Source organism: Mastomys coucha, unplaced genomic scaffold (genome assembly GCF_008632895.1).
Source record: "Mastomys coucha isolate ucsf_1 unplaced genomic scaffold, UCSF_Mcou_1 pScaffold1, whole genome shotgun sequence".
NCBI classification, from domain to species: domain Eukaryota; kingdom Metazoa; phylum Chordata; class Mammalia; order Rodentia; family Muridae; genus Mastomys; species Mastomys coucha.
Window position 1 is genome coordinate 31,520,578 of NW_022196891.1, and position 22,725 is coordinate 31,543,302.

A 22,725-nucleotide genomic window follows, 5' to 3' on the forward strand; every position below is an offset into this window, starting at 1 on the left:
TCTGCCAGTACCCAACCCCATACCTGAGAACTTCTGAGTAACCCTTGGCAGCAGCTACATGCAGCGCTGTGGCCCCTGAGCGAGCCTGCCTCACGTCTTCTATTTCCCCACGGTTGAGCCACTGGCGGGCATCCTGCAACATCCGCTGCTCTTCCTCCTTCCTTGACTGCTCTAGGTCAACTCCTGCAGAAGCCAAACACCAGCAAGCAGCGTTACTGCAGTTCTGCCCAAGCCTGACAAGATAGTTCATTAGGTTAATAACATACAAAGATTGCCACAAATAACAGTTTCCTCATCAAGCTGGTAATTTATCAAATCTTAAGGCAATGCCATTCATATTGCAAAATTGCCAAGGCTACATAAGCCAGGCTAAAACACTATGTGGTACACACTCATGAAGAGCAAACACCACTTTACACAGAACATAAAAATCAGAGGAGATACTATTTTTACTTTACAATATTTGCAAGAAGTTATAAATGCCAAAGTCCTTTAACATGTTATATGATCTTAGTTTCCCAACACTCTGGTGGGGTAACTATAAATCCCACTTGCCATAATGAGGAACTAAACAGGATGCTTTGCATATGGCCCCAAACGCATCAATGGCAGAGCTGCCATTAGAGCTCCTGGATGCTCTGGGCATGTTTCTTTTCCACTCCTTACACCACAAGAATACTATCAAAGTCTTCATTTCACATAGGATACACTGTAGGAAAGTGAATGCCTTCTAAAGCGCATTTCTGTATGCACTTGTATATACTTACCTGCAGCCCAAAGAGCAGTCCAGAGATTAGAAAGAGATCTGAAGCCAATGCTATAGTCCACTTTTAAGGCAATGTAGACTTTGTTTCCTTATAATCATATGGAGATAATCCAAGAGTTCCTCCCTTTAGCCATTAACTCTCCAACAGCTAGGCCAGTAAAGAACGGCCTTAAGAAAGGACATTCTTAGCCGGGCGGTGGTGGCGCACGCCTTTAATCCCAGCACCTGGGAGGCAGAGGCAGGTGGATTTCTGAGTTCGAGGCCAGCCTGGTCTACAGAGTGAGTTCCAGGACAGCCAGGGCTACATGGAGAAACCCTGTCTCGAGAAAAAAAAAAAAAAAAAGAAAGGACATTCTTTATTTTACAAAATAATGAAATGTTCTGAACACAGACCCACTCATTCAAAAGGATTCATACACACAAGCAGACTTTATCTGTGCTCTTAGTCCTCTTTGTGGCTCTTAAATAAGCCACTGTGAGCTGCTGAAGAACTGCCTGTTTGGGAAATGCATAGAGTGAAGGGGAAGCCCACCTAGACACAGTCGGATGACCAGTGCTGGGAAGTGAAACACGCATACGAATGCTTGTTTCAACAAAGCATTCAAGGAAGAGTCAGAATTCAAAATAAAGTTGGCTCTCAAACTAAAACTTACTTTTAAACTTGTAAAGTATAAAACATTTTTGGAGATGAATGGGACTTGGAGAGACGGTTCAGCAGCAGCTAAGAGCCACTGCCTGCTCTTCCAAAGGTCCTGAGTTCAATTCCCAGCTCCCACACAGCAGTTCACGACTATAGTCCTATGGGATCTGATACCCTCTTCTGATGTGCCAATGTACAGGTAGACAAAACATCCATATTTATAAAATAGATAAATTTTTTTTTAGAAATCACACATTTTAGGAGCTAATAAGTGAAGTGGGAGGATAAACTTAGCATAGAAAACTTTAATTTAGTAAAGCACAAAGCCAAACATGGACCTCAGTAATAGCACAACCTAGAGTATCCGCCACTTAAGGCAAGTTCAGCATACTTTCAATAAAGGGTAGACACAATGTTACCCTCAGACTTACCAGCCCTCCAGTCTGCCAGTACTACTCATTTCTGCTGATCCAGCATCAAAGCAGCTCTGAACAATAAACAAGCCAGTGTTCTAAAGGAACGCACCATGAAAGGCCACTAAAGCTTTGGAAATAACTCTGGTGGCTTAGAAGAGCCTTGCCTGTCTCCAATCATTCCAGATCCCATCCAGAGTTCCATGACAGTTTTATCAGAATTCTAAGACCTGTTGTCCACAGATATTCAATAACTTTAAATTGAAAGAATGCAAAATCTAACCTAGGTATGGTGAAGCATGTCTGAAATACTGGCATGAAGAAAGAAGATTCGAGGCAGCTGTTCATGGACAGCCTGGACAAGACCATGTATAAAATAGAAACAAAATGACTTCAGGTGTATGATAGGAGAGCCCCACCCTATTTCCTGAAATGAGCTTCCTCTAAAACTACAAAATAAGAATATATGATTTCAGAATATATTCTTCTAGGTTAGGTTTCTTACCTCAAGAAACTTCTAGAACCAGGTATGGTGACTCACACCTGTAATCTCAACATAGGGAGGCAGAGGCAGGAGGATTGCTGCAAGTCTGAGAAGTCTAGGCTACAGGGTGAGAGCTCGAGGCACATGGGGCTATGAAAACTCTTTCTCTTAAAAACACAAACAAACAAAAGGAACTCTAGGAATAGTTTCCACAGTGACTCTGACAAAAGACCCTCTGAAAAGAGGTCTTCGTGAATAGCTTCACAGCACCACCTGCACATTCCCGGGGAGGAGGACACCACCCAAAGTCACACTGCATCCCATACTGCATCCCAGCCTTTCTTCAAGCTATCCTGTGCATTGAGATAATACAATGTACACACACAGGAAGAACAGTCCACAGAACAGCCCATGATCTTCCTCAGGTCACTCCTAGCTATAGGATGGGTACACAACCTTAGAACAGCAAAGACAAGGAAACTCTGGTCATCCGCTGGGCATTTGGCCTATGCTTGTGTGAGTTATTTAGAAGAACACAACACTGGTAATTGATGACTAATGCTGTGCAGACAGATGTAATCCTGTCCTGTCACATGCTAAGGAAGAGGGATCACAGCCTGGAAGGGGCAGTGTGAGGAGGCCTCTGCGGGTACTCAGGCCCCTACATTACCTTGTTTCTTTACTTGCTCCAGAAGAAGATCTTTCATGGCTGGTTCCTCTGCAAGGTCAGAAGGAACTTCACCTTCACTGTTCACGATACCCACACTGGCTCCATGGCTAATAAAATACCTGCATGGCAAAAATCAATATTACCTCTGTCAATCTGATATCACTTTGTACTGTGTTACTTGAGTTCAGTGTACAGCAGGCATATTTGGGGTTTCAAATATGGTGCAGATGAGATGTTTCATTTTTCATTTATTATTAGTTTCACACCTAGTACATTGATAATTAAGACCATAGCTTTCTCCATTTCCCAACAAGAGCAGTGTCAAGATTTCCTGCATACCAATTCTTGCACTTCTAGAATTACTAAGTCTTTCTAAATCCTATGGGGAACAGGGTAGGTGTGCAGCCCACAGCTATAATCCAAGCACTTGGAATGCAGAGGCAGGAGGAGCTCAAGGTTGAGGCCAGCCTGGCCTACATGCTGAGTTCAAGACTAGCCTATAGTACCAAGTGGGACCTTGTCTTATAGGGAGGACATACAGTCCTCATGCCCGCAACCTCCTAGGATCCAACTGAATTTTCAGCATTTATAATACTTCAAGTATTATAAATAAAAACACTCAAAAATGATGTAACAAGTTCTCATGAAAACATTTACAGTATCAGGTGAAGTTTACTTAGTACTGTTGTAGGTGTGAAAACCAAAGAATAAAATCATGTGTTAGAATTTGCACAAATTATACCCCCACAAAACAAGCCATCTATATAAATATGCATTCATAAAGGAGATTAAATTACTGAAGAAGGAACACTTAAAACGCTAAGCAGATTCCGAATGCATACAGAATGTTGGAGAAGAGCTGAACTTCAGTGCCTTACCTGCATCTTTAAAGTGTGTCTCTCTCTACTCTTTCCCATCTCCTTCCCTCCCTCCTCCCCACTCATGCACACATATGCACACAGGTCAATCGTAAAGTTAGGATGATGGCAACATAAGTGCAGCTAAACACTCTACCCTTTAAAACTCAGGCTCTGCTGGGCGCTGGTGGTGCACGAGGCCAGCCTAGTCTACAGAGTGAGTTCCATGACAGGCAGGGCTACACAGAGAAACCCTGTCTCGAAAAACCAAAAAGAGAGAGAGAGAGAAAGAGAGAGAGAGAGAGAGAGAGAGAGAGAGAGAGAGAGAGAGAGAGAGAGAGAGAAGGAAAGAAGGAAGGAAGGAAGGAAGGAAAGAAACAAACAAACAAACAAACTGAGGCTCCGAGTCTGAGAGATGACTTAGCACTAAGCACTCTACCCTTTAGAAACTGAGTCTGAGAGATGACTTAGCTGGGGGAAAGGTTGCCAACAAGACCAACCATCTGACTTCAATACCCATATGGTGGAAGGGGACACAGGATCCCTACAAGTGGACCTCTGACTTTTATATGCAAACCATTACACACACACACAAATTAAATATTAAATTTTTTTTTAAAGAACTAAGGTTCAAATATGTTAAGTAATTTTCATAAGAAAAAAGTTTAGGTAAGAAAAAAATGATTTTCTCAAAATCACATAACTAGTACATGGCAGAAGCTACTAGCCTCAGTCTTTTAAGTCTAAATCAAATTAGTTTAGGCCAGTTAGAATCCCAATAATTCTAGGAGTACTATCAGATACTCAGAGGTATTTAAAGAAAAAGGAAAATCTATGTAAATTATATTTCAATTCATTCAACATTTCAGTAAACATCAACATTCACTCAATATTTATTGAGCTTACTATGATATTCAAAAACCCACATTTTAGATGGGTTAAATTTAAAATAAAATTAATATATCTATGGCCAGCGTATTTGAGAGTTCGCAAAGGAAAGGAAAAAAATCAATAAAAATGAAATTAAAAGCCTAACTTTGCTTTCTCAGTGCCTGGTATAATAAGAGGGCCTCAATAAATGTTGATATATCAACTCTACATATATAGCCTATGGTGGTTTGAATAAGTATGACCCCAATAGGCTCATAAATTTGAATACTTGGTCATTAGAGAGTGGCAGTATTTGAAAGGATTAGGAGGTGTGGCCTTGTTGAAGGAAGTGTGTCACTAAGAGTAGGCTTTGAGATTTCAAAAAGCCCATACCAAACTGAGAGTCAGTCTCTCCCTCTCCCTCTCCCCCCCCTCTCCCTCTCTCTTTCCCGCTCCCCCCACACACTTGCCTGCAGATCCAGATGCAGAACACTCCGCTCCTTCTCCAGCACCATGTCTGCCTGTGGGCTGCCATGCATCCTGCCTAACAATAGACTAAACCTCTGAAACTGTAAGCCAGCCCCAATGAAATGTTTTCTCTTATAAGAGTTGCTGTGGTCATGGTGTCTCTTCACAGCAATAGAACACTGACTAAGACACAGTTCGATGGCATTTCATCCCTCAGAGCCTCAGAGAAAGACACCTTACTCAACTCTAAAGCTATTTGCTGCTATCTGTATTTTTAAATCTACTGAATAGCACTACTGTATCTAATTATTCCTTCATTTCTCTATAGCCAATAGTTTTTCTTTTCTGGTTTCTTCCTCTCAAGCCAAGTGAGCATTCAACCATACATCCTGTACACTGAAAAAAATCAACATATAAATAGTACATACAAATAAGTACATGATAAACATTGGTTGCACTGAAATACATACTGCAAACAAACACAGTAGTTTACTAGTTCCCCCAATCCCTGCACATCCTGCTCTGCCCCTCGGGATGGGCTGCTTCCTACAGTGAATGGAACACATCCCCTTCTCTTCTCCCTTGGAGACACCTCTCACATCTTTCAAGGTCCATTTCAAATTTTATGCCTTCAAGAATCTCGCCTGTTCCCAACTGAATTCTATCTTTCCTTCCTTTACTGCTATTTCCTGCCTGCCCCTGCAAACATTCGCTGCAGCTCTTCCACAGCAGACACTGCATCTTGATGCTTTCTCACTTGGCATTCTATAAACACTGCTTGAATTAAATATCTTGGTCTCTGTTCTAACAGGTATCTATCCCTTAACGGGTCAGGCACAACATCCTCAGGTTACATAGGTGCACTTCACCCTTTTCTGTCTTTGGGATAATAACAAAGAAAACTGGTTTCTACCAAGGAATATAGCTTTCTATTTTTCCACATCCCCCCCCCATTCATAGGAGAAAAAGAAAACCTTTTAGCACTACATTTGTATTGAACAAGAGCAAACATCAGCATATGACCTACTAAGCAGCAGGAAACAGGAGGAGCCTGTTAACTGTTGAGAGGTTCAGAATTGCTGTTAGAGCCACATATGTCCCTGGAAAGACCAGCTGAGTATTGGTCAAAGGTATTTATTTTGCTACTGTTTCCTAAAATTTATCTATTTCCTTATTTATTCACTTATTTATTTATTGGTGTATGTGCACATGAGCATGCTATAGAACATACAAGGGGGGCAAATGACAGCTTCCAGGAATCAATTCTTTCCCCAACCATGTGAGCTCAAACCTGGGTACTCAGGTTTGGTGGTAAGCGCCTTTCCTTGCTAAACCACTTCACTGGCTCCCTTTGCTATTCTTTTAAGGGGGAAAAAAGCACAGAAATAAAAATATGTTTTCAAAAAAGCTCAAAATACATTAGCACTTCAATAAACTATAAGCCATGCTAAATGCTTGGGCCAATCTGCTGCTTCTGAATTAAACAACACTGGGAATAATGCTAACTAGATTCTCCTTGAACTCAAAATGAGGGAAAAAAAAACCTCTAAACACACACACACACACACACACACACACACACACACACACACACACACACTGTCAATACAGAGTAGAAATACGTGGTAATAAAGAATCATTAAGGATCATGAAATAGCATGGCCGTTGGTCTCCTCAAAAAGCCAGTCTCGCCAGGCAGTGGTGGCACACGCCTTTAATCCTAACACTTGGGAGGCAGAGGCAGGCGGATTTCTGAGTTTGAGGCCAGCCTGGTCTACAGAGTGAGTTCCAGGACAGCCAGGGCTACACAGAGAAACCCTGTCTTCAAACAAACAAACAAACAAACAAACAAAAGCCAGTCTCTCTGCCCTTCATTCCCCCTTCCTTGAAGGCCAGTGCGGCAATTATCCTAGAAATAAATTTAAGGTCTAAGTTCTTCAAGACACAAACAGATGCCAATGTAGAGAAAGCACATACCTATGACCCTATCACTTGGGCTATTGAGGCAGAAGGAATGAAGTTCAAGGGCAGCCTAGACTAAATGTAGGCCAAGATCACCCAGAGCTACAGGGTGATACCCTACCCCTAACTAATTAAGTTTTTAAAAATATTTTTGCTATTTTGTATGTATGGATGTTTTGACCCAATTAATGTTCCTACACCTCATGTGTGCACATCCCTTGAAAGCCAGAAGAGGGTGCCAGATCCCCTGGAACTGTAATTAATAGAGGGTTGTAGGACGTCATGTAAATGCTACAGATCCATCTCAGGTCCTGTCTGTGTAAGAACAGCCAGTACTCAACTTGTGAGCGATGGCTCTGTTGCAATCCCCAGTTAAATAATCATGTTATTTCTCTGATCTGTTGTATAAAAATGTTACAAATTAAGATAGTAAAATAAAAACCTGTCTAATAATAATATGTGTGTTACAAGGTAAAGTGAAGCATGCTATGTCTATCTCCATCCACATCTGCAGTAGATTCCAGCGGATCAGTTCACTATGCTCAGACATTCATATGAAGGGTTTGTGATGGTCACAGATAAGCTTACTTTAGTCAAGGTAATATTTGGTTGAGCAAAGGATTTCTAATTTTAAATTTATTTCCGAAGGAACTGTGCTTGTCTTTAAAAATAAATTAAAGAAACCGCAAAAGGCATTACAATAATTCTCTCTAGGCAGCTTCCCAGAAAGATATCGCTACATATTATTCTAATTTTAAGACTCAGCTGGCCTTAGATGAGTGAGAAAGGAAAGAAAAATGGATTAAAAATGACTTCTTGGATGTAATGAGATTTTGTGGCATTCCACCTGAAGGCACACTCAAATACAAATGAGAAGCTGATATGCCTTGTTTCTTAAATAAATGTTCTCAGTCCAAAATGGACAAAGAAGTCACCTTAGCACTTCTGTACTGGAACACCAACATTAGAGAGTATAAATGAGAGGCAGAGCTCTTCTATGGGCCTGAAATGGAGGCAGTCTGGGTGATGAGGAGCTTACAGAGCAGGGAGAGGAATGAGGAACCAGGAAAACTGTGCTACCCAGAGGTCCTGGCCTTGGCACCAATCCAGTTATCATAAGCACCAGCTTCGTCCACCACCAGCACTTGGGCCTCATGTGTCTCCTTCTGACATTCCCTGGGTGAAAAGGAAGCCCAGCCACTTAGAGATGCTCCAGGAAACCTGGGCAAATGCAGTAACAGGCCTCTACACGGCTGCCTGTTCTTTACTAAGGAAAAAAAAAATGTGTTAGCCCCAATCATATCATTTAAAAAGACTTAGCCAATCTGGTTTTCAAAAGACCATAGACTATCCTTATTAGATTTACTTTAGCAATCAAAATTTGCCCTGCAAATTTTCAAGTTGTTTCAATGCCCAAGTTTCTTTCCTAACTAGAAATAAAATCCTGCCAGGCAGTGGTGGGGCACGCCTTTAATCCCAGCACTTGGGAGGCAGAGGCAGGCGGATTTCTGAGTTTGAGGCCAGCCTGGTCTACAGAGTGAGTTCCAGGACAACCAGAGCTATACAGAGAAACCATGTCTTAAAAAACCAGAAAAAAAAAAAAGAAAAGAAAAAGAAAAAAAAAGGGCTGAGCGGGTAAGAACACCGAATGTTCTTCCGAAGGCCATGAGTTCAAATCCCAGCAACCACATGGTGGATCACAACCACCCGTAATGAGATCTGATGCCCTCTTCTGGTGCATCTGAAGACAGCTACAGTACTTATTTATAATAATAAATAAATCTTAAAAAAAAAAAAAGAAAGAAAATCCTGATTATCCTTCCATATACTAGACACCTACTTTGTGCTTCTCATATGGTAGGTGCCGTGTGACCAGAATTTGCAGGGCAATTTCCTCCCACAGAGGTCAACAGCTACTAACGTCTTAAACATAATCATTCAACTAATGTGGAGCGCATTGCCAATCACTACTTTGCCTTGGTTCCATCTGTTCCAGTTCATAATTTTCTATTTACTGCCACAATGTTTATAAAGACAAACAAACAAACAAAAAGCAGGTTTACAGAAAAGTTTTTTTTAAAAAAAAAACTACAACTCACATGCTTGTGTTCTGTTGTTTGGAAATTAGCCAGACAGCATACCAGACTAATGCTGCCTCTGAATAATCCAGAAATTATGAATTATACAAAAACAGAAACAAATAGAAATTGGAGCTAAGAACTGTGCATTTAGATTCAAAGCACAGTTTGTGAGCTAGCTCTTAATAGTCAATTTTCTGCCTTTGTAATTAGAAAAATTTATAACTACTTGTGAGATTCCATTTCTGGGGAGCAGAGGAGGGACCAGCATCAAACCCACAACAGACGCTCACTCACTCTGCTATGTTGAGGTAACCACAGGAAGCGGCTGCATGCAGGGGTGTCCAGCCCTCGTTGTCTTGCTGGTTTACATTGGCTCTGTTCTCCACCAGAAACTTCACCATGTCCAAATTTTCATCAATACAGGCCTGAAAAGAAAAGCCCATCGATTCATTCAACAAGTATTTACTGAGTTCTATTATGTCCAGACACTGCTCTGGACAATGGCAGTGGCAAGCAGTTCTGATGCACTATTCATTTTTCCTAGTAAGTGTCTGAAACTTAGGAACACTAATAGATATTATTTTCAGTACTAATGGGATTAACTGTGAAATGATCTCTACAGTACTGTAAATGGGTAAGCTACTGCAGCATTTTGTTATAAAAGGAAAGTGTGTTAGAAATGTTTTCATGTGTTTTTCTAAATGGCTTTGAATGATACAGGAAAGTGTATTTGTAGTTGGACAGGTTCTATTCTCTGTCTTCATCACACCAAGCAGGGAAAAACACAAGTTTGTTGTTGTTGTTGCTGCTGCTGCTGCTGTTTTTATTGTTGTTGAATAAGGGCTTTAAATCTTTAATAAGTTTAAAAATAATCAAAATGAAATCTGGTTGATCCAGACATGGTGGAACATAACTGGAACTCCAGCATTTAGAAGCCTACAGAAGAGCTCAAGGCTGAGGTTGGCTACACAGTGACACTCTATTTCAAACAAAACACAACACAACAAAACAAAACAAAACAAAACAAAATAACAGGGTGGTGGTGGTGGCGCACGCCTTTATTCCCAGCACTTGGGAGGCAGAGGCAGGTGGATTTCTGAGTTCGAGGCCAGCCTGGTCTACAGAGTGAGTTCCAGGACAGCCAGGGCTACACAAAAAAACCCTGTCTCGAAAAACAAAACAAAACAAAACAAAAAACAAAACAAAAAAACAGGGATAGTTCCATTTCCAGATTCTATGTAAAACAGCTGGCATAGTGGTGTGTACTTATAATTCCAAAGCTAGGAGGCACAGATAGGCAGATTTGTAGTTCTTGTTGGCTGGCCAGCCTCACTTACTAGTAAGCTCCAGGCCAGTGAGAGACCCTGCCTCACAAAAAGAAAGACGGACATCACATGAGATTGTCCTTAGGTTGCAACAAGGTTGTCTTTAGGCTTCTACATGCACAGAGAGACAGAGACAGAGACAGAGAAAGCAAGAGAGACAGAAAAAGAGAGAGAGAGAGACAGAGACAGAGGAAGCAAGAGAGACAGAAAAAGAGAGAGACAGAGACAGAGACAGAGAGAGACAGAGAGAGAGAACAAGCGCACAGGAGGAAGGAAGAATAGAAACGAAAAGGCTACTTTAACACAGAATAAAAAGGAAGCTGGCTTGATGGTGCATGCCTTTAATCCAGCACTGGGGAGAGAGGAGAGTGAGAGGCAGGCAAATCTCTTATGAGTTTGAGGCCAGCATGGTCTACATTTGAGTTCTAGGACAGTCAGAAAGACCTCATCTCAATAATAAAAACAAAAGAAATAGTTGACAAGGATAATTATTCAGGCTCAGACAGTTCCCAAAAGGAAAAATCAGGACCTAGAAGGAAATAAGACTACCTTTTAAAAACTTGCCTATAGCCCAGCATGGTGGTTAAATGCCTGAACCTTAGCACTCAGAGATCTGGGAACAGTTCCTGGCATTGTTTTTAAGCCAATACTTTAACAGCCACACACACCAAATGTATTTAATCCTCACTCACCATGGCTCTCACTAGTACTTACGGAAGGAAAGTAATTTGATTTAAAAATGTTTCAGAACTAGCCAGATAAAGGAGTTTATATGCCTAACTTCAGAATATTCCTCAATTTCAGATTACTGTGGATTCTTAGATGCAGAAGTTGTATGACTGAACTGGAAAGAACCATCTTAGTGAGGGCCACAGGACTCTGCAGTCTGAATATCATGGTGGGCCAGGGCCTCTGCTCTGCCCAGCTGCCTTGGTTCCAGGAGGGCATGACTGGAGCATGGAGGAGGGAGAGGGTGCTCCCTGAGGTCCTCTCCAGTGAATAAGGACTAAATTTAGATGTCCTCTGCCCACTCCATCTGCAGCTGTGCTGCTGACTCACGGCTGCAGCACGGTCCATGAGCACATTCGCCCATCTGCAGATCTCTGCCCATGCTCTGCCCAGAGCTGTACTCAATTCTCCAGACAGGAGCTCAATCCTTCCCTTGGGAAGGAAGCTGAGCAAGCTTTGGGTGTTAACCATTGTAACAATGGGGGAACTTCTTTGCTTCAAGTCAAATGTGTGGCTTAAGTGCATTTCTTCTTAGCTTGTATTCCTAAAGACACACAAGAATATCTCTAAAGAAAATTTTGTTTTAAGCTCTGAAATAGAGGTATGTACTTAATTCTTAGTCCAAAAGAACTATTCCAAAAGTTGCTTGGTAAATAAAGGTTTTCACACTCAACATATAGTAAAGAAACAAGCTCTAATGGAAAGCACTCTTTTTTATCAATAATATTGGTATTGTGATCTTTCTACTGTACTTAACACTGCTCTCTAGATCGAAGGCTGAAGTGGCTTGGGGTTGACTAAAGCCAGAGTTAATCTGGGAGCACTGGGCCTTACAAAACAAAGTCCTCTGGGTCCCAGAATAGCCTCCAACTGTCAGCACCCCTGAGTGCTGGCTTGCAAGGTTGACCTTGCTGTAGTGTCCCAGGAGAACTCTAAGGCTACCTGTTTTGCCTGCAAACAACCCTTCATAGAGTCCAGCTCTGGGTGCTTATTGACAAAGCTAGGTTGAGTGTAGCCTAACTCCTACATTTATTTTTATCCTGGGTTTGCCTTACTTTCAATGAATCCTGATGGAAAAGATGCTGTCACTTTTAGTGGTTGGGAGGACACCAAAAGACACTGCTAGCTACCTCAGACTGCCCTTAGAACAGAGAGAAAAATTGAAAGCCAGGTGCTTGATAAAGACTTATATCTAGACTGTATAGGACATTTATATAGACATCTAGACATTTAAAACTCAACAAAAGCAATCTAACTTTAAAAATGGGGGGAAGATTTTAACAGACCTGTCTCTGTGTTTAAAAATGGCCAAAAGAACATGAGAAAGTACTTAGCATCACCAAATCAATACTACAGTTGAAATGGCTTTAATCCTAGCACTCAGGAGGCAGCTACAGGCAGACCTCTGAATTCCAGGGCAGCCCAGTCTAAACAGTGTGTTCTGAACGTGAGGCTGCAGTCAGAGTCGTTCTCAAAAATAAAAAAAAAATAGATAAATTAATAAAAAATAAAGTTTTTTTTCCAGGTGTGAAAAAATTAAACTTGTATGCATTGCATTTGGTATACTATGGTATAGTCTCTATAGAAACAGCATGGTGGTTCCTTGAAACAAAACAAAAGTAACAAATACCCTGCAATTACCATTTCTGTTGTATCCAAAAGTAGAGTTTGAATCACAAAAATCAAAAGATTTGAAAGCAGTGTCTCAAGGAGTTATCTGTACAGCCAGTCCTCATGGAAGCATCTGCTTATAATCCTAAACTGGAGAAATACCTAGAGTCCACTAACAGATGAACAGCTAAGATAGATGTGGGATTAGATACAACACACACATCCAAGAAGGGATACAGCCCTACTGATCCTTGCTTTTAGACATCTGCTTTCCAGAACTGGGAAGAGAACTCTCCTGTTGGTGGAAGCCAACAAGTTTGTGGTGGTATGTTACAGAAGCCACAGGAAACATCAAATAGACACACATTAGGGAGTCCAAATCTAGAGACTGCCTTACTCTCAACTTCTTGATGCCTTAACTGACAATATCAGCAGTCACTGATGCCTTCTTTTCCAAATGGAAAGTTTCCCCCAAAGATTACACAGCTCTTCAAGATAATATATTAAGTAGAATGCTTTCCTTCTTTAACCCAAGCTTTAGCTCAAATAGTAAAGCCCGGACAGATCTAACCCAATGGTTCTCCCATTAGCAACAGGGTAGGGGGGAAAGTAGTTGAGATAGGGTATCATTGTAGCCAGGCTTCAAATTCATTGTATGGAGGATGACCTTAAATTCCTGATCCTCCTGCCTCTACCTCCCAAGAAGTAAGAATACAGGTTTGTGTATACAGATTTGCTGGAGGTATTCTGAATGAATACCAAAACAGAAACCAAATCTAGGTAGGGCAGGGAGCAGTGCCGACAGATGAGCTCTCTGTGAATCCCAAATCTGTAAATTCAAAATCCTTGTGCTCCCACAAGGTAACTTCGTCATATGCCAAGAAATCACACAGGTTATTTATTAGTAAGCCTGAAAGTTTCCACCAGCAGCAGGTCACACTACAAGAGGTTGTAACATACAGTCCTTAAGACTGACTGATCCAACACTCCAGTCAGTCCTTCCAAGTACCAGTCTCTCATTCCAAACATGACAGAATGTGACTGCTGCTTAACTGAGACCGTTAGAGCAGTCTACACTGTGACAGGTGACTCCAGCTGCCGTCAGCCCTGTGTGAAAGACTCAGAACTCCACGGGCAGAGAATGTCTGGCTCTCAGATGGTGAGAACTATATCTGACCATGCACTCACTGGTCAGGCAGGCTCTGGACACAGATCAGTGGCCTTTCAAACACAGATGGCTAAGAGACAGCAGAAATGAAGAATTTTCCATTAGCCAAACGTAATGGTACATGCCTCCTAACTCAGCAGTCAAGAAAGGTGAGACAGAAGGGTTGACAAGTTCAAGGCCACGCTGGCCACAGACTGAGGCTGAAGCAGCTACAGCTATATAGTGAGATTCCTTCTTTTTTTCTTTTCTTTTTTTTTTTTTTTTAGCTTTTCTCTGTATAGCTCTGGCTGTCCTGGAACTCACTCTGTAGACCAGGCTGGCCTCGAACTCAGAAATCTGCCTGCTGCCTCCCAAGTGCTGGGATTAATTAAAGGCATGTACCATCACTGCCTGGCGAGATTCCTTCTTAGAACACACAAAAACCAAAATCTCCCATCAACTGTCACATTGATTATGATTTGTGTTCTCAGTAGATTAGCATTTATTTCAAGACTACATGTTTATAAATTAAGACCAGAAAACATCTTCCTTCCCTTACCTACAAACACAAAATGTGATATGGCCTAAGGATTAATAATACTTAAGTTTCAAAATTATGAGCCTGCAAGACGACTCTGTAGGTGAGATGCTCACCACCAAACCTGACAGAATAGAAGGAAAGAACCAACTCCCACAAGCTGTCCTCTGACCACCACACTCACACACTGAACATGCATATACAAACAGGTATCATTTTTAAATTGTTAAATGGAAGTAAAAAGATTAAAATGCCGGCACATTCTTCAAGGCCAGCACTATCTTCACATAGAAGACCCATGCTCCAACCACCCAGTCTCTACCCTCCATCCCTGAGAGTCCTAACTTTGAGGAACAATAAATGAGGCCTATTAGTACTGGTAAAAAAGACCAAGAGTCATTTTTTTCCCTTAGAACAAAAAAGTGTACATATTTGAATAACTTTAATTCTTATTTTTGTTTGTTTTGTGTCTCTGGAGGCAAAGTACACACTAGACAACAGACTCGAACACTAAGCTCTATCGTGAACACTTTTTTGGGGGGATGGGGCAATGAAATGGTGTTTGACACCAAACCTGACAGCCTGAGTCCAATCTCTAGCATTTACACGTTGGAAGGAAAAACTGGCTCCAGCAAACTGTTCTCTGACCTCCATACAAGCACCATAGCACATATACACAAACACAAATAAATAAATGTAATTATTAAAGTATAACTTAATGACTTATTTAATGTCACATATTCAATTGCAGAACCAACTAAATAAATGTTTTCTATCTACCAATATAGATGCATCTGAAATTGAGTTCATGGGCCAGGGATAAGATACCACTTTGCTTATGAAACACTTGTAATTCTTAATACCATCACCCTAAAAATATTTTTAACATATATAATCTGTTAATAGCCTAATCCTCCAAAAATTTGTTTGAGTAAAGTAAACAATTAGTGAAACTGGATTGGCCACTCTGAACTAGACTAAGTATAAAATAAAAACTACACAGAGCCCATTGAAGTGTTTGCATTACCATTCTATTTATTAGCATGAGTCTGGATTGGAAACCTCCTTCATGTCTTGGCTACCTGTTTTAGCCACAGCCCCCCAAAAGGTCTATTCTGTGCCAACTTGGCATGTAGAATAAACTGCTGTGCCATGGAGAGGGAGTTTTCTATTTAACTCCAGATCACTCTGTGCCCATAAACAAGTGTTTCACAAGCCGCAGGAATACAGCTTGAAAGCCACGGCTCGGGCAAAGATCCATGGCTTGGGAAGAAAGGCAGGCAATTCTGCAACACAAGTTGGATAGAGCATGGAAGCCACAAAGAAATAACAGGAAGTTCAGAATCATTCAGTATGAGTCAATATACAAAATTTATCCTAAAGGAACCTAGTAAACAAGAAATTCTTTTCCCAACATATTTTCCATAGGAGTTTTATATAGCCCAAATTCTGTAATATACTGGTTGATATCACACTCGTGTCCCATATGTTCCATACATCCTATACAGTAAAAGATACTGAACAAACAGTTATATAACCCATGTAGTATACTATGCTAGTTAAATGTTAAAAAATAGACTACGGAACCAGAATTCCTGGATTCAACTCCCAGGCCTACCAGTTCAGTGATCTCTTTACAGCTTCTTCGCCTGTGAAAATGTCATGTCAGTAATTGTAAGGACTTTGTGGAGTCCCAATTAGGAAAGAATGAGTTAATGTACATAAAACCTTGAGCACATAAGACATGGTCACATGCTATATAAACAGTTGCTATCATTACTAAACACCTAATAGTGTCCAAAAGTCTATGAGGTTCACTCTTTTCCACACAAGAAAACTAATATATATACATAATATAAATCTACAACAATAAGTATAAATATAATATGAACTCTCCATGAGTTCCAAATACACTACATCCACTAGTAACAGAATTAAGTGAAGTTCTGGCTAGGATGCAAGTCTGCAGATACTGGTTCACATTACCAAAGAACAGGCTAAGGATTTGTCAGGATCGGTGGTCTCACACCATGAAGTGCTTTTCCACTTAGTCATGTAGCAACCATTTACAGACACATCCTATATTATTCCAGAGAGTCCTTTGGCGGACATGGAGGGCGGAAATGAGTAAGGTTTTGCTATTTTGTGGAGGCAAGAGAAAAGACAGTGGTCCAATCCATTGGGACTCATGCTATAATATAAAATGATCAATAAGAACAAGCCTTATAGTGTGCTGTAAGAAGTTACTAAACGGGGTGGGGTGAGGTATGACGGACAATGCCAGAAGATATGACTTACATATCATGAAGGAGGAGTTAACAGACTAGATAAGCAGAGACAATGACAATTTGTGGAAATAGCATACACAGAGGTTTGAGCAGCAGAGAAAGCACCAGTTACTTGGGATGGTAAGAAATTGGCATACTTGAAATCACATGGAATAGGGACATACACGGAAATCTAAGTAAAGGTTCATTTGCCAGACTGAAAAATTAGAACATGACTCTACAGGCCACGGAAAGGCAGTGGGTACTATACACTGGCAGCTACGAAGCCTCTCGTGTCCCGACTATGATAAAGAGCGTTTCCGTCTCTCCTTCCAGCAAGGGGGAGAGAGAGTGATCCTGCCAGAATTACATCAGAAAGTGTGATGGCAGTGGGAATGCAAAGCCTGAATTTCTCCAGGAAAAGCTCATGGTAAAGCCACCCCTCGGCCACGAATGCAGGCTACCAAGGATGAGGTACTAAAGTAAGGGAGTGGCAAGGGAGCTGTGTGGGATGAGACCTGAGAAGCCTCCCTAACACAGAAGGGACAGAACCATCACAGCAGAGGTGAAAAAGAACAGCACTGAGATTGTTAGAGTGTGGGGCTGTAGTTAATTGTGACATCCCTGTATCAAAACAGTATAGAAGAAAGTCTTAGAGGCGACTTCTGTTTCTGAGTCCCCTTTAGTGCTAATTCTTGAAGCCTAACTACATTCAGGAACTCTATCTGGGGAGCAAACTAGCAAGTGCTACTACCCTTTCCAGGTTAAATAATCCTAAAGTGAGCCTAGAGATATGGGTGCCAAGCAGCGCAACCTCACAGCTGTTCCCTGACCCACAGCAAAGTCCTGGGTGGGTCAGTGTCATAAATACTGTGACATGCCCTGGCAAGGAGCATTATTGTACAGCAGCCATAAAGCAGGGGAACTGAGGTTACGGGTAGAGGCTCTCGGCTATGCTGAAATCTCTTTAAAGCCACAGGTTAATAATGACAGTGGTAATTTTACAAGATGTCCCAATTTCTCCTCTTAACTTGAAATCTTAGGAATATAGACTGGTTGGAAAATTAAAATTGTTTTAGATGCCTAGGGTATTTTAAAAATAGAGGTTCTTTTGCTTCTGTTGCTGAAGCAGGGTCTTACTATGTAGACCACGCTGGGCCTTAACCTTCTGGCAGTCCTTCTGCCGCAGCATGCTGAGATTCACCTATGTGTCACCAGGCCTAGCTAAAACAATAGTTTGCTTTGGTTTTCTAGACGGAGTTTTTCTGTGTAGCCATGGCTGTCCCAGAACTTACTCTGTAGACCAGGCTAGCCTTGAGCTCAGAGATCCACCTGCCTCTGTCTTTGGAATACTAGGATTAAAGGTGTGCCCCACCACACACACCTGCCTAAAAAGTCTTTAGTATATTTTTCCCATATCTGAAATCTAGACATAGTAAGATATGCCGATCACCCCAGCACTTGGGTAGCTGAGACAGGAGGATCATAAATTCTAGGTCTGGCTGCCATAGTTACATTCTGCCAGAAACAGAGGTTGGGAGAAGATGGAGAGAGGAGATCCATATTGAGCGTGATGATAAATGCCTATAATCCTAGCACTTATGAGGCTGAGGAAGACCTTGCCTCAAAAAAGACCCAAGAATGGGCCAGTGGTACAGCTCAGTAGCGAGGGGCTCACTCACAAACCTGAGCCTAAGCTCAATAACCAGGAGTCCACACAGTAAAGAGAGAACTGACTCATTCAACTTGTCTTCTAACCTCCATAGACACACACACACACAGAGAGACACAATTGTATAATTAAATATAATAAATCCAGATTTTAATAACAGAAAGCAAAAGGAGGGAGATGTTCAGTGGATAAAATGCTGGCTTTTGTAAGCATGAGCACCTGAATTTGGATCCTCAGCAACATGAAAAAGCAAGATACAAAGCCTGTAATACAAGCACTAGAGAGAGAGTGGGAGCAGAGACAGGCAGATTTCAGGGGTCTGCTGGCTAGCCACCAATCTAGCAGAAACAGCAGAGTCAAGGTTCATTGAAAAAGCATGTCTCAAAAAACAAGGTAGACATGAATAAAGGAAAATACCTTAAGTCAGTGTTTGGCTCCCATGAGTGCATACAGAGAGGTGAGCATGACACACACACACACACACACACACTCACTCACACATGCAGGCATACAACATGTGCACAATAATGATGACAGCAATTACAACTATGACAAAAGAAAACAAAATCTATATTCAAAACTCCTTTTTAGTCAGGGGTGGGATTAAAGGTGCAGGCCTTTAATTGCAGCACTCAGAAGGCAGAAGCAGGTGGATCTCTGTGGGTCTGGGGTAAGCCTGGTCTACAGAGTGAGTTTCAAGACAGCCAGAGCTACACAGAGAACCCCTGTCTATACACGCCCTAAACTACGCATGCCCTAAAGGGAGAAAACTGGAGTGGTTAATACAAGGTGATTAGTAACACAGACATCCCTTGAGTTCAGACACAAAAGAGCTAGATTCCACTTTCCCTGAGCAGCTTGGTGCTAAACTCACAAGAGAAGCTTCTGGAAGCTAACTAGAAAAGGCATTTATTTCCAAGCTCAGGAATAAGAAAACAGTTCCAAGAACAGAATACAGAGAAGCAGGCAGGAATCTGAAAAGGGTTCAACAACTGTTCTCAGGTAAAGACTTTTTGAACAGCCAGGCAGTGCCACAGCATCCCTTTAAGGGAATGAAAATCAGAAATGTCCCTGACTCCTTCGTTGGGAAGTGCTTACTTATCTGCAATCCAATCCAAGCCTCCTGGAACATGTCACCGGCAGTGGGCTCTGAGTTAGGTAGAGCTTGCCAGTGCTGAATTTCAGACGCTGCTGCAGAGGTGACAACGGCTAGGGAGAGATCATGTGTTGCCTTGGTCTTTCAATCTCATTTATGGAGTGGCCTCGAGTGCAAGCTCTGAGCAACTGTCTATCTAGGACAGAGGTAGAGGGCAAACCTTAGAACGGAACGGAGACTGCAAGGTACTGTACAGGCAGAAGGATCCGACTCTAATATGTCACCGCCCATCCCAACTAAATTTCCTGGCTGTAAGATAGAACCAAATTCAACTTTCCTTTATTCCAGGGTTATGTAAATACACAGAAGGTAAACATAAAAACAAAATTCTAAAGGATAGTTAGTGCGAGGGGCATACAGTTTAGTAACAGAACATTTGCCTGACACACATGGGGCCTTGTATTCAATTTGAAATACCACAAAGAAAAAGGAAGGGAGGAAGGAAGGAAGGAAGGAGGCAAAGAGGGAGGGAAATACTTGCATATTAATCCAACTATTGGAGTTAATATTTGATCACTGTGTTATAATAAGAAATGTAGGCAGGGATGGTGGCTCAAGCCTGTGGCCAAAGCAATCAGAAAGCTGTGGCAGGAGGATGACTGCCATTAGTTTAAAGCCAGCCTAGGTAACACAGCAAGACCCTGACTCAAAAGATCAGTAACAAATTTTTTTATTTAAAAAGTGCAGGCTTTATAAACTTCCTATGAAAAGAGCCAAATAGAAAGGACTTAGGCTTTCAGAAGCCACGGTACTCGCAAACAGGAAATCATTGTAATGCTTCAATTTCATGCATGTCTTACATGTAATTTTTAAAAATACCTTCTTGATTCTCTGAGGTCATTTTAAAAATTAGCTTACAGGGGCACACCATAAAACAAGAACAACCCCACACAAAACAACAATAACTAACCAGGTAGTGGTAGGGAGGGTGTGGCTGCATGCTGGGTGTTGCTAGCCTCTGATTTACAACTTTGGCCAAAAATGCTGAATTCTAATGGCAGCTGTAAAACTTAAGAGAAATAAGGCCTAGTCTAACTTATCAGACTTCTTCCTGCATCAGTCACCTCATCATGAAAATGGAAATAACAACAATTATTTTCTCTTAGACGGACGTGCAGGGGCAGGAGCACTGATAGCACGTTAGCTGCCCTGACAACTACTGCTTAGTGACCCTGAGCCGCTTCCTCCCAATATCTCACACTTCTTGAATGCCTCAGTGCACCTATGTGTGTCATCTTCTCTGCCTACGTACGAGCTTCTGCACAGCTCCAAAGCCCGGCCTCGATGTCACTCTTTCCATGGAGCCTGCCTTAGCTGCTCGTCCATCCTTGCAGGCAGGAACCACCATCTCCTGTGTTTTCAGTCACCAATGGCAGTGCACTGCATTTTATTTTCGTTGCCTTTGAAAGATCAAGGCCTGGCCAGACGCCTTCCTGTAGACTCTATGGTAACTGTATTCCAGTACCTAGCGTACTGCACTACATGAAAAAAAAAAAAAAAGCACATATAGTATTACTAACAGTAGAGAAGGTAACCCAGTACAATAATAACTAGAATAGAAACTGCCTTATTTATGTGACAAATGAGTAAAATTAAATATGAATCAATGTCAGAACAATTCTGAATAAAATAAATCATGTTGGCACACCCAGGGTTCGTCCTGATGCTGTTATTAGTTGGTAGCAAACATCATCCACACATTGATAATTACAATACTAACATTTAGCATTTCAAAAGCCTATCTCTGATCTAAGCACACACACACACACACACACACACACACACACACACAATCGTAGTGAAGGAAAGAGGAAACTAACCAATGAAATCTGAAAACTCCACAAAAGCAATAAGTTACTAGAGCCGAAGCCCTTTTCTGAACCTGCTCTTAAACTCTTCGGGGAATAGTCAATAGAGAAAGGTGTTTTCTGACCTAGTCAGGATCCTAACTAAAAGAGTTACTTGGACAACCCAAGACTCTTGCCATTTTCACCAGGCCAGGGTGTTCTGACATCTGCTTATGCCACTGCCAGACATATCATGCTCCCATACCCAATGAATCCTGTGGCAGATACAACACAATCTAAGATGAGGTCTCATGTCTGCTGAACACTGAACTAACCGGCCCTAGCATACCGTCTCCTAAACACTCAAGGCTGATTTAAATACACCCTGTGTGGCTTTCTGTGGGGGTGTTTGTCATAGCAACAAAAGGAAATGGCTACAAGGAGTATTTATTTGAGACTCTTTCTCCAAGTTCATCTCAATATCCATACTTAACAGAAGCAATTTTTTTTTTTTTTGAGACAGGGTTTCTCTGTGTAGCCCTGGTTGTCCTGGAACTCACTCTGTAGACCAGGCTGGCCTCAAACTCAGATATCTGCCTGCCTCTGTCTCCCAAGTGCTGAGATTAAAGGTGTACACCACCTCTGCCTGGCAACTGAAGCAATTAATGCTCTGCTAAAATTCTAACCAAAAAAGCAATGTTTTAATAGGCATTGTTAATAATGAGTTGAACAGTTTGTCCATGTAAAGCAGATTTACTGAGACATGATTCATATGATACAAGTTACCTATTTAAAGTATGTGACTCAACTATACACTGGGTTTTTGTGGGCATTTTTAATATCTATTTTAAATATTAGTATTCTGCTTGTATGTAATGTCTGTGAACCTGCTTCAGCCACTCTACAGAATTATTATTCTTACACTGAATAACTAACAAATAACTGAGATCCTCTGACAATTTTAATAACCTTACAAATACATATTTTTGTACATATATGTATATGGAGTAAGTATATATGCATTTATAAAAGGGATCAAAAATATACATATAACCAGGAAATAACTAATATATATGTATCATCATTAAAAGAGGGTACCTATAAGAAAGAATATAGCTAGATATTGGTTAAGTAAGTGATTTTTTTTTTAAGATTTATTGTATATTTATGTATGTGAGTAGACTGTTAACTGTCTTCAGACACAGCAGAAGAGGGCATCAGATCCCTTGACAGGTGGTTGTGAACCACCATGTGCTTGCTGGGAATTGAACTCAGGACCTCT

The 22,725-nt window shown here is 41.3% G+C and overlaps 1 protein-coding gene across 10 annotated transcripts in view; it reads right to left on the bottom strand.

Moving 5' to 3' along the window:
- Ppp1r12b (protein phosphatase 1 regulatory subunit 12B) overlaps window positions 1-22,725 on the bottom strand; it is a 188,583-nt gene that overhangs the window by 139,035 nt on the left and 26,823 nt on the right. For all 10 annotated transcript variants that reach the window (XR_004122318.1, XR_004122320.1, XM_031383432.1 and 7 more), the window contains exons 2-4: window positions 9,506-9,636; window positions 2,974-3,092; window positions 24-183 (exon numbers count right to left, since the gene is read on the bottom strand). Coding sequence is in view for 8 of the 10 variants with exons in the window: in XM_031383432.1 (XP_031239292.1) it covers window positions 24-183; window positions 2,974-3,092; window positions 9,506-9,636 (410 nt within the window). In the remaining 2 variants the exon portion in view is untranslated. The remainder of the gene's footprint in view (window positions 1-23; window positions 184-2,973; window positions 3,093-9,505; window positions 9,637-22,725) is intronic.